The sequence below is a fragment of the Corythoichthys intestinalis genome, chromosome 3 (assembly GCF_030265065.1).
Source record: "Corythoichthys intestinalis isolate RoL2023-P3 chromosome 3, ASM3026506v1, whole genome shotgun sequence".
NCBI lineage: Eukaryota > Metazoa > Chordata > Actinopteri > Syngnathiformes > Syngnathidae > Corythoichthys > Corythoichthys intestinalis.
The window spans coordinates 22,020,048-22,033,034 of record NC_080397.1 but is presented as its reverse complement, the minus strand read 5'-3'; the positions used below and the strand labels follow the sequence as shown (position 1 = coordinate 22,033,034).

The 12,987-nt window shown below is 37.8% G+C and overlaps 2 protein-coding genes across 2 annotated transcripts; both read left to right on the top strand.

Moving 5' to 3' along the window:
- Positions 1-1,017: 1,017 nt before the first annotated feature.
- Positions 1,018-2,910, top strand: LOC130914019 (isotocin-neurophysin IT 1-like). Its single transcript, XM_057833063.1, has 4 exons — positions 1,018-1,097; positions 1,192-1,316; positions 1,896-2,100; positions 2,626-2,910. Exons 2-4 carry the CDS (start codon positions 1,197-1,199, stop codon positions 2,769-2,771), a joined length of 471 nt encoding a protein of 156 aa, XP_057689046.1. The 5' UTR covers positions 1,018-1,097; positions 1,192-1,196; the 3' UTR covers positions 2,772-2,910.
- An 8,339-nt stretch (positions 2,911-11,249) lies between these two features.
- On the top strand, positions 11,250-12,277 carry LOC130913443 (fatty acid-binding protein, liver-type-like). The gene is made up of 4 exons (XM_057832065.1): positions 11,250-11,414; positions 11,516-11,688; positions 12,018-12,107; positions 12,189-12,277. The coding sequence occupies exons 1-4, from the start codon at positions 11,273-11,275 to the stop codon at positions 12,237-12,239; spliced, it is 456 nt and encodes a 151-aa protein (XP_057688048.1). The 5' UTR covers positions 11,250-11,272; the 3' UTR covers positions 12,240-12,277.
- The last annotated feature ends 710 nt before the right edge of the window (positions 12,278-12,987 follow it).

The window sequence follows — 12,987 nt, the reverse complement described above, 5'->3', positions numbered from 1 at the left end:
ACAAAATGTTAAATGTGCAAATAAAATGTAATCAGGACATTCCAATGATAAAATTGCTGATTTTTTTTGTTGGCCAAAAGGCTTGAAATACCTGTTAAATATAAATAAATAAATGCAAATTTGATACAGATTTTTCTGCTTAAATGTAAAGAATATTTCTTAGCAAGAAACACAAATTAGATACAAATTACCTGCTGAAACATAGAATGGTGTGGCCTTTAGTAGTATTTCACAACTGTTTTTGAGCCACCATTTTAGATCTTGGCAATTTCATGTGCATATTTTTCCTTTGGCCGTCTAATGGGTAGGCATTTTTTGTTTTGCTTGTCACTATATGCCACTGACATAAATAGCTGGAAAAATTATATATATATACATATATATATATATATATATATATATATATATATATACACACACATATATACATATATATACATATATACATATATACATATATATATATATATATATATATATACACATATACATATATATATATATATATATACACATATACATATATATATATATATATATATATATATATATATATATATATATATATATATATATATATATATATATAATGTCATATAGAAATAATTCACACACCACTTGAGTGTTATTAGGATCATTTCCAATGGCACCCCTGATGATTTTTTCATTTTTGGGGATTCAGTGGTGAAGTATGATGAACCCTAAAGAAGTGGTTTAATGTAATTAAAGGCATTAGAAGACAGAACTCTTCTTTCAATGCTTTTGATTATTAAGAAGATTTCGCAGTTATACTGGCACCACGTGCTTTCCCGCTTCCTTATAATTTGACCTTGCTCCCCTTACTGACTGCTGGTCATGTCGAGCATGCAAAGTCACGGACTGGAATGATTCATGAGACAAACGCTACTACAGACCTGTCTGACCGTTGACCTGCCCGCCGGTCAGTGCCGCCAACCACCCTTAAGCGATTAATTAAGGGGTACTAAGTGGCTTTTGTCTTTCTGTGACAGTCTTAAAAAGAGGTCTGGGGAGCATTTATAAGACATTTGCGAAGTGGACCAGCAAGTAGAAGCTTCGGAACCAGATTTCGACAAGCTGTAAGGAAAAAAAACAAGCAAAACAACTCATACTTTTGGCTTTGTGCATTAGTTATTACAATTTCATACTAATCAGTTGTTCCTCCTGTTTCAGCAAAGATGAGCGGAGCAGCCGTGTCCCTGTGCCTGTTTTTCCTCCTGTCTGTATGCTCAGCGTGCTACATCTCTAACTGTCCCATTGGCGGGAAACGGTCCATCATGGATGCCCCACTACGGAAGGTGAGTTGTTTTTCATTGTTTGAGCTGATAGATTTGGAAGGGCAGATATCCACCACCACTGAAAACCAGAACATGTTAACTCCAATGTGTTGTTTGAAATGATCATTTTGATGTAAAACAAAGAAACAAATAGAGAAAAGAAAAAAAAAAATTTGCGACATGAAAACCGGATTACTTTTCATCATTCTTGACATAAAATCTGTTATTGCACTGACACCTTTTCCTTTTCTTACCATGCACCTGAAAAATTACAAAAATGGAGTTGACCCATTCTAGTTCTCAGTTGATTGCCTATTAGAGAAAGTCTTTTGCACGATGTCATTTGTCAAATTTTCCATTTCCATTATTTGAGATGAGATGACATTCCGATGAAACTGCTGTACTCTGCATCATTTGTGATATGGTAGACGAATGTTTAGTTCATCAGCTTTCTTGTTCTGTGGTGTATACCGGTTTTGCATTACGATACAAATGTATTCATTTTTATTTACAGTATTATTTTATATTAATTATATTTTTTAATATTATATTATTTATTACTTTTATATTAAATGTACTATAATTTGCATTTGCTCTCAGTGCATGTCATGCGGTCCCGGAGATAGGGGCCGTTGCTTTGGTCCCAACATCTGTTGTGGGGACACCTTCGGTTGCCTGCTGGGCTCCCCAGAAACTGCACACTGCCTGGAAGAGAGCTACCTGCTCACCCCTTGTCAGGCTGGGGTCAAGTCCTGCGGCTCTGAGGGAGGACGCTGTGCGGCTTCTGGTCTCTGCTGTGACGCCGGTACGTCATTTCTTGCAAAAGATGTGTGGGGGCTCAAAATATGTATTTTAAACCAAAACACAATGATTATTTTTTTAATAATACTTTGATTTGATGTAATTCTCTGAAGTTAAAGCAAATATGAAATTTCAAAAATAAAATCTAAAATTTTATATTAATAAATATTTATAAAATACTGAGATGTTTTAACCCTCCCGTTATGTTTGTGTAGTGGTGTGCAACTGTATGTTAATAGTATTTGGTTTATTGCTTGATCTTGTTCTTTACAAAAGCAGAATTGTTGATGCAGCTCTTGCATTTAATGTGTGTAAGTGTACCTAGTTTTTTATGCATTGTATGCAGATGCTTGATATAGTAATTATACAGTCACTTTATCGTCCCTTACTATAAGACGCATATTCTTGTATGGAGAAGGTTCAGTCATTTCGTGACCTCCATTTGTCAGCATAAAAGCCAGGCCAAAAAAGCTGATAAGAGCCCAGAGCGATTGCACTTAAAGACCTTTCTCCTCTCCACCATTCAAAGAGAGCTGCGCCGCAGACCAGTCGTGTCTTATGGATCAGGAGGCGGATGATCAACTGGGCCAATACGACGGCGGCGACCCAAGTGACATCATCGTAAGGCTGCTCCATCTGGCTGCTCACGCCTCTCCTCAACGACTCGGTCAGTGAGTTGACACCAAGGGGCGCCCTGTAGATCTTTAGTGCACATTATTAGTTGCCCATTTGAGCCTCAAGTCTATCTATTTTTATGTAATAAAATGAAATGGATGCTGACAATCATCCGGCTATCTTAGATGTTGAAAATAAAGTTTTGAGGAAGTCTAAAAAGTTGTGTCTCCTTCATCATATTCAAAAATTCTCCAACAATTTATTGTGTACTTGCACTTATCCTCAATGAAGGGGTTGTGTGTAAGCTGGAGCCTTTCCCAGTTGACAATGAGCTAATGATGCACTTCACCCTGGTCTTATCACCAACCAGTCATCATGCATAAAATCTCTATGGCCTCATTCAGACTAACAGCCAAAATCATATTTTTAACCCATCCAGATTGAAACTGAATGGCTCTTTTGTAGTCTGAGCAGTCAAGAAGCACAGAAATCTGAATTTTGCGAGATGGATTGAAACCACATACGGGCGGTAGTTTCATATCGGATATGGATTTGGATCAGGAGTCGGGAACCTATGGCTCGCGAGCCAGATATGGCTCTTTTGACGGCTGCATTTGGCTCGCAGTCAAATCTTCGATTAGAAAAAAAATGTTTCATTATGTAATGGGAAGGACCTCGGGGAAAACCTGGCGGGCGTAAGGGCCGCAGGGGAAGCGTTAAAAGAGCAACCAGTAAGGGGCACTCCACTCACATTTTTTCCCTTGGCAAGCGATCAGGCGACATTCAGGACTGATGCGGCAGTGGAGAACGCAAAAGTCTGATGATGCGTGTTGAAATAATAGCTATGCATCTGTAGCGTGGTGCAGACAGAGATTAAATGCTTCAGTCTGTTGCTACACAATTAATTTTGTTTTATTTTCATTTTTCTTGTACAGCTGAAACAAGAAAAAAACAGCAACATCCGTCCCGCATTGCTGCACAGACGGCTCATTTTTTATTCTCTCTAGAATGAGAATTCTTATATAATTACATAAATAAACAAATTACTGGTGCACGATAATTATTGGTCCGATAATTATCGCTCCGATAATAGGAATTATGACGTCATCCCAATAAATCCAATAACATAATTAATAGGACCGATAATACAGTATGAACTGTGCTCGCTGGCTGGGAAATCAGTTGACCATTTGCGGGGCATATCTGCCACCTGCCGGTCAGAATAATTTGCTGCATCTATAATTTGGCCCACAAACTCATTCATTTTGCACAGTGCTGTGTCTAGCGTTGGCATTGACAATCGTGAATGCGTTCTGTTACTTACGTTTCTGCCTCGGAAATATATGTCTGTAAGTATTTATGTTTACTATAACATATGGATATGCAATATATATTTACTTCGGTGGTGAAGGGTTATATGTACAGAACTTCATAAGTCGTTGTGTTATAGAAGCCAGACAATGCTTAAGGCTAGTAGCTCAAGCTAGTGTGCTATGCTATACATACATATAATAGTTGTCGTGTAATGTTAGTCCTGTCAGCATGCTTGGTAGGATTTTATACTATGCAGAGAATAAACCTCATACTTTATTGAATATGGGTTCACTCACTGCCGTTTATATTGATTATTATAAGGCAAGCCATTAATCCTTTTTGTTCTACCATATTTTTGTTATGAGGAATGAGTGATAAACCTTACTATATAATGTTTACAGTGTTAGCTATAAGTTAGTAAGTTATTGAGAGGCCTTTTGGTTATTGATAGGCTTGCCGTCCTAACCTGTGGCCCAGGTTAGGAATGTTGTTTCATGGACCAAGACCACAACAGTCTCCTGTAGCACCAAATATTTTTATCTGATGACAAAGCACAATACCTGTTGGGTTTATGTTTTAGTTCAGTGCTCATTGTTCAGGAAACACATCTTCAATTATATTGTCTAATTGATTGTGATTGACTCAAATTCAGTGACGTGCGGTCAGGGCCTCACCTGTCATCATGACAAAAAAATAATTATAGCATCAAATTTATATTAATATTTGTCCATTGCTCTTTATGTATGACTCATTTCAAACATTTTCTATAGTCAAAATCGCTGAATTTGCCCATTTCCTGTTCAAATAAAGAAATGAAACGAGAGGTGCGGCAGCAACGAGTAAAGCCTCACCTCTGATTGCGCAATCCTTAACAAACTGGGTTGATACATGGAATTGGAGCGTGCTGGTTGCCGTACATCTGCATGTCGCCATTATAATGTTTCCAGATACGTTTATTTGACCTGATTTTCCTCAGTCTGGCTAATGTCTTTAACCCTTAAAGTTTAATGTTTGTTAGCGACATATTTAGTTTTGCTGATGGGAAATAAAACCGCAGTGAAAAGGCGCAAGTTGCGGTAGATAGTACTCTGCCGCACTGCAAGGCGGCGTACGTGAAACTGGACTTTCCGTTAAAAGTGGACGCGGTTAACACAACGCCGGAGCTAAAAGGTTTGCTTCAAACTACGGGACAGAGGATAACTCGCGCTTTTCAAACGGACTGGTACACCCGAAAAGACTGGCTATGTGGCTGTCCTTCGAAAAATCGCCTTTGCTGCTTTCCCTGCCTCTTCTCCTCAACTTGTGCCAATGTCTGGACTAACACGAGATATTGTGACATTAAAAAACTACCACGAAGCCTCAGCAAACATGAGAGCTCGACCACTCACATTCAGAGCCTGTTTGCTTTAAAAACTTTTGGAAGCTCAAGGATCGATTTGGCTTTGACGAACAGCGGAAGCTCAACGGTAGCATCCAGAATGCTAAGGTAAAGAGTTTGAAATACCTCATTAATGCAACCTGCATCCTAGCTAAACAGGAGTTAACATTTCGTGGTAACGATGAGCGTGTAGCTCTTCTAAACATGGCATATATGTAGAACGATTACATGGTTTTGCTGAGAAAACCATTTGGACTAGACATTTGGACACATCCACTGTGTTTTCTGGCTTGTCAAATAGAACACAGAACGATTTAATTGAAGCAATCCTCTCCATTGAGGCGGAGAGATTTTTTTTAAAGTAAAGGAAAATAAGGAGGACTTTTACTAAAAGGGCGTAGGTTTGCATAGGGACGGTAGAGACATAACACTACCAACTTTTCAGCATGCTAAAATTGTCCCTACCAACTTTTAAGCAACCTTACCTTTTTTGCATGATACAATGTTCAGTTATAAAAAGAATTTAGATCTTTCAATAGTTCCAAATGTTGTAAGGATAGAATTGACCCTACCATTATTAAGTGAATTATTTTCACTATGTTTATGTTTGCTAATAAAAACCAGACATTTATTCAGGAAGTTTTCAAAATGTTTCTTTAGTATTTTTTTAAAACAAAGGTTTGAATCGAACAGTGTATCATCAGAACCAATGCACGTAAAAGTTATTATCAGTAGTTAAGGATTTATTTTGCATTGATCATTTTGCCTATTAATTAATTAGGTTCATATACATGAGAAATGTGGCCCTTTGCCCCCTTCATCCAATCTGTTTGGTCGAATTAATGTCCCGTCCCCAGCAAAAAGTGTACCTACATGCAGGTTATGCTGTTATATCGTCCCTACGAATGTTGAGACCAAACCTATGCCCTTCCAAAGTAACGCCGGTTTTTGTGGTGAAGGACAGGCGCAAGACCACAAACAGTTTTCATTTCAATCTTATTTAAAAAAAAAAAAAAAAAAAAAAAAAAAAAAAAAAAAAAGAGCTTAGACCAAGAAAAATACAATAGAATATTTAAAAACTAATTCTAATTCTTTGTTTTTCTTTTCACACTTTTTGTTTAGCAATATGTAAGAAATTGATTAAAGTTTCAGAATTAAAAGTTTTAAAAACAACTGAATATTTCACTAAAGGTCAGAATTGAATTCTGTGGTTTGGTACACCAGGGTGTAGAGCAAATGCATGTTATTTTCTTACTTTTACGTATCGATAATATGTACCGTGTGTGCGTGTTTTGTGAAGAATGCTGATGAGATATGAAATAACCAGTAGCCAATTGAATAAGCTACCCTTTTTGGTTTATATATTTGGAAATCTGACACTAAAGGAGTCAGTGCCTCACCAACCATGAACCTCACCGCACGTCACTGCTCAAATTATATTTATTTGAAAAAAATAAATATTGGCATTTTATTTGAAGTCAAGACTGTTCTTGTCTTTGTTTTGTTCATTATAATAATGTTTATGTCATTATGAAAATTCTGGTGAGATCAAAAATAATCTATGTTGAATCCACCATTATTATTTTTTTAAACCTCCAGGTGTTCAAAAACTCGGGTGAATATACGTTTTAAAAATTATATATTTATTATCGGTTATCGATATCGGTATCGGCTTTGAGGAGCAGGAAGTTATCGATATTGGTATCGGTTTCAAAAAATGGATATCGCGCAACCCTAAGACAAATACAAGTTTTTTGTGACAAAACATTTAACTTCTGCATTTTAGACACTACTAGCACTCGTCGTCTGCTCGCCATTACGAAGACATCTACCGTCATACATAAACATACTTAACAATTAACATATTTCTGAACTATATTAACACACAGTACACATCACATTCATCCTAAAATAAAGCAATCCGCTAATATACAAAGTCAAATTATACTCCTTTTCTCACCCGAAACAAGAAAAAAAATACTTTTAACAACAACGTCTGTCTCGCATTGCTGCACAGAAAGCTCATTTCTTATTCGTTCTAAAATGCGAACACTTATTGCCTATGCACGCCAAGAAGCGAACGCCGCCCCCCTGCTGGTTTGAAACCGCAAGTACAACAGTCTTTTCAGGCTGAAACTTGTGTGTATATTTTCCACAAACACAAGGAAACAAGATGAAACATTTTAGACATAGGGTGAATCTATCTGTGAACACAACAAAAAAATAATTGACTATTTTAATATCATTTAATTATTATTTAATTGGATTATTAGTATTTATATAAGTTATTAAAAAAGAATTCAGAGACTAATTGCACTTTAAAAGTGTTGAAATGACATAAAATGACATATTACTTGTATTTTTAGTTTTAAACATGTTGTATGGCTCTCACAGAATTACATTTAAAAATATGTGGAATTCATGGCTCTCTCAGCCAAAAAGGTTCCCGACCCCTGGACTAGATTCTTTTAAGGCCATGTCTACACGTAGCAGGGTATTTCGCAAAAAGAACTTTTTCTACAGTTTGGCCTGTCATCCACACTCACACGCACATTCTGGGCATTGAAAACGAGGGTTCTTAAAAACTCCGATCAAAGTGAAGATGTGCGATATCTGCGTTTGTAGCGCCATCATATGGACACTGATAACTGAAGATTTAACTGCGGAAAAGTCACTGTCTGCGACAAACTTTGTTCCTACGTCACACATTAGACCAATGTTTTCATTTGGAGTCAACATGGATACCTTCACAGTGGGTGGTGTCAATATCAGTGATTTTAAACAACCCAATTTCAAAATTTGACAAATTTTTGTGGATAAAATGTACCAATTTTCTTCAAATAGAACTTCAATTATGCATTTTTTTTTTTTTTTTTTTTTTTTTTAAATGTTGGAATCATGATAGCCAAGTACTTTAAATTTCCCATTTTACCAAAGGCAAAGGGCGTTCATTATCAAATTGTTGATAGAGTGTACCCCTCTTCAGAATTCTTAAGGCCCCATTTTTATTTGGACCACAACAACAGTATTTTTTGTAATGAAGACATTGAAACGACTGACCTTTTTTTTTTTCTTTTTTCTTTTTTTTTTTTTTTTTTACTATCCTTCTACTTACATTTCCTGTGCGATTGTAATTCCAGATCTATGATTCATGGTTATTCTTTAGGCTTGTTGGTTATGTTTAAATTTAGACAACAATGTACCATACTACTTCTGTTGTACAGTGTATCACAAAAGTGAGGACACCCCTCGCATTTCTGCAGATATTTAAGTATAACTTTTCATAGGACAACACTGACAAAATGACATTTTGACACAGTGAAAAGTAGTCTGTGTGCAGCTTATATAATAGAGTTAATTTATTTTCCCCTCAAAATAACTCAAAATGTAGCCATTAATATCTAAAACTCCCTGGCAACAAAAGTAAGTACACATGAAAGCCCACAAACAGTTTGCTGAAGACATGTCAACAAAGCACATGGATTACTGGAACCATGTTCTATGCTCTGATGAGACGAAGATTAATTTCTTTGGTTCCAATGGTCTCAAGCATGTGTGGCGGCGACCAGGTGAGGAGTACAAAAATAAGTGTGTCATGCCTACAGTCAAGCATGGTGGTGGGAATGATCCCCCCACCTCTTCGATCTCTGCAGCAATGCTGACAGCACTCCTGTAACCAGGCACATTTTGGAGGGAAAATGACAAGCAGTACTCAATTTGGACATTTAGGGATGTACGTAGTTCCCATGCGGTGTACTCACTTCTGTTGCCAGGGCTTTAGATAATAATGGCTATATTTTGAATTATTTAAAGGGAAAAATAAATTAACTCTATTTTATAAGCTGCATAATGACTACTTTTCATTGTGTCAAAGTGTCATTTTGTCATTGTTGTCACATGAAAAGATATACTTAAATATTTGCAGAAATGCGAGGGGTGTACTCACTTTTGTGATAAACTGTATATGTGAATGTATAATAAAATAAAATAAAATAAACAAAAATTAAAAATAAAAATTAAAAATTTTAAAAAACCTTTGCATTGAGTTTAGCCCTAATTATTAGACAGGTGATTTTTACTTCCATTTATTTACAAACTCTTGCATTGCTTCATAATGAGGAACACATGCGGACAATTATTTTTTTCTCATGGCTATGAATGTACTTAAAAACGAACGCCGTTGACTGTGGATGCTTTTTTTCCACAAATGTGGTGGTAATTTTTTTCCCTGGCATATGAGGGCAGGATCCTTGGTTTTAAAAATACCTGCTAGGTGTAGACATGACCTCAGTCTGAACAGCTCAGATGGGTTTTGACTGTCCGTGATGTCACTCTACGCTTGCCTGGCACCGCCAGACTATTCTCCCTGTATTTTTCAAACACTGTGAGAAATAGTCTGGGACAGAGCCCATTAACGACCTCTCGAAAAAGTACAAAATCAACCGTCCAAGCAGATTCGTTTATTTGCGTGACGTGTTCTTAACGAGTAACGTCACTCTTGCACGCCGAAAGTCATCTCTACAACAACACAGGTGGTGAACGGGATAGCCGAGAATATTTTCCAATCCGAGGTAAAACCAGTTTTAAATTACCAAAAACACAGCGACTCAAGTCATTGATAACAGTCAACATGGCTCACGCTAGCCATGTTGAATAAACGTCTCCGTTCTCCGCTCAGCCTAATTACTTGTCGCTTTAACAACATCACGTCTGCCCGTCGCTGATTGGTCCACTCCGCTGTCTGTTTGCTGTGGCTTGCTCCGCCCTCGGAATTTGATCCGCCGGACAGTCGCCAGACTCAATCGCTGGAAAAGTGGTGAGTCTGGTATACTAGGCAAACTCTGGACAAACGCTGAATGACGCCTTCGTTGCCAGAGCAACCTGTCAGATGGGTCAACAACATGGTTCAGTCTGAACAGGCCCAGATCAGATTTGGACACTTGCTAAAAATAGTGTGAACAGTCAGCCTGAAAACTCAAATTTGAGTAGGAATCCAAATGGAATAAGATATGCTTGCAGTCTGAACACAGCCTATATACAATGTAGAGCCCGAGATATGCATAGCATGCATTTTGGGGAATTTCTGAGGAAAACCGGTGCAATTGGAGAAAACTCACACAATCATGGGGGGAACATTCAAATTCCACACATGAGGGTCCAAGTCAAACCCACCTGGCCCTTCAAAAGTCATGTTTCCTCCAAAGATAACACAGCAAACGCCTTATCACACTGGACTAGTCCACCAAACTCACATTCATTTTTATCTACCAACCATCTTGTTTGTCTGTGTGGTTGATTGGTAACAATATCAGTGATTATCTCCTGTGAGATGTCACCTTTGATCCATTTGTCTCTGCTTTAACACCACAAATTAGTTCAATTTTAAATACTACACTTGACTGCAAATACACCAGTGCTCCAACATTACAGCAGCAAAACACACCAATAGAAGAGTGCATGACTAAATCTTGCTGTGAACAGTGATACATTTTCACACAGCTTATCTCCTTTAGTTGACCTCATCACCTGAGTAAAGTTCACGCGCACAAGGAGTCGCAGTCATTATCTTGTGTACACCTCATCAATGACTCTTATTGGGGCATGTGGAAATCTACGCCAATCTATGCAAGTCATAGATTGTAGCGTATTTTCATGTTCATTTCAGTCAAGAGTCAAGGTTTTGGCACAGCCCGCATAATCCAACGAGTTGTTTCATGGTTGCAGTTGATGTTTGAACCACAACTCTGGAGAAGGACAGAATATTAGGAATACCTTGCCTCTTTGTGCTTAATCATCCGCGAGTGGCCTGCAGCCTCTGTAATTGGAGACAGCTGAAGTTAATGATTGTAGTGTCCCGCAGTGTGTATGCATGTGTGTGAGTGTGCGTGTATATATAAGACAATGTGATAGCTTATTGTCACTTCATCTTCACTTGCCTGACACCATGTCCTTCTCTGGAAAATACCAACTGGAGTCTCAAGAGAACTTTGAGCCTTTCATGAAGGCCATTGGTAAGATTGTTTTTTTTTGTTTTGCTTTTTTTTTCATCACTACTCCAGTTTTAAATGCTGTCAGGCGCAGGTCACGTGGATGTCATTGAATTTTATTTTAGGTCTTCCTGATGACCTCATCCAGAAGGGCAAAGATGTTAAGAGCATCTCTGAGATTGAGGAGAATGGCAACAACTTTAAGGTGACTGTCACAACTGGATCCAAGGTCCTCGTCAACTCTTTCACCATTGGGCAGGAGGCTGAGCTTGAGACCATCACGGGCGAGAAGGTCAAGGTGAGGCTTAAAATGAGAAATGTGGCATTTTAGTGTGCGGTAGAAAATTGCAATTGCCAACTTTTGTGCTCAGGCTCAATTTTTAATTCTAAATGGATTGTTGAGCTATGCTTTTTTTTGTGTGTGTCCAGGAAATTTTTAATGATATTGTAAAATTCTATTAATCATAAACAAAGATTAAAACTTTAGTACAGTGTGCTCAAACCCCCTTTTGCACCCCCCCCCCCCCCCCCACACACACACACACACACACACACACACACACACACAAACACTTTTTGACTGGCAAGTGAGTTGTATGTAATTGTTCATTGTCTGGCTTGAATAAGGCGGTGGTTCAGCGTGAAGGCAACACATTGAAGGTTTCCCTGAAGGGAATTGAGTCTGTCACCCGCCTCGATGGGGACACAATTGTCAATGTAAGTATTGTACGACCTTTGAAATGCCGTAGTTTCAAATGTCAGCACACTTGAACATTAACATTTTGGCCTCCTTTTCAGACTATGACACTCGGTGACATTGTATACAAGAGGATGAGCAAACGTATTTAAGTCTGCACCTGGGAAGAATAAAATTGTGAAAAGGCAAATGTGTCAATTGTCCAGTTATACAGTGTGGCTCCTAATTTAGATATCTTGGATATAATCACATTGTTAAAGGTGCCAGTGACTTGCACAGAAGTGGGTGGAGTAGCCAAAAATTGTATGCAAGAGTTGCTTTTATTTAAAATTGCTAAAGTACAGATAATCTATATATGCAAGTGTTGAGTAACTGTTTATCTGAACTTCAAATTGATCATTTCCAAATTTATAAACTCATAAAGGAACATATTGTTTCGGCGGGCACAGATGAATGTATCCTTCTGGTAGAGCTGCTGTCTGCATATCTGGTTAAAGCATAGAGGTTGCTGTATTTACTTGAGAAAATGTCATTACCCCTCTGGTTGACCACCCAGCTCTTACAGTAAGTGGACTTGAAGCAAACCTAAATACTGCTACGTGACCTAAAAATTATGGCACACTAGATTTTAGAAAAATCTCTATCCAAAAAGTGAGAAGGCCTAATGAAATTGGATCCCAATTGATCCTTTCTCAGCTGCCTTGGCCCCGCCCACAAAAATGGCTGAGCAGATTTTATTTGTCTGCTAGCATGCTATCAAGAAGCTTTCTATTCTCTCATTGCCATGTGACTATTTTGTCATTTGGTCAATGTGTACTTGCTAGCGCAGCACCAGAGAAGCTAGACATCAAGCGTTGTGTCACAACTAAAATTGATGAAAGTGGGCATTCTCTTATTTTG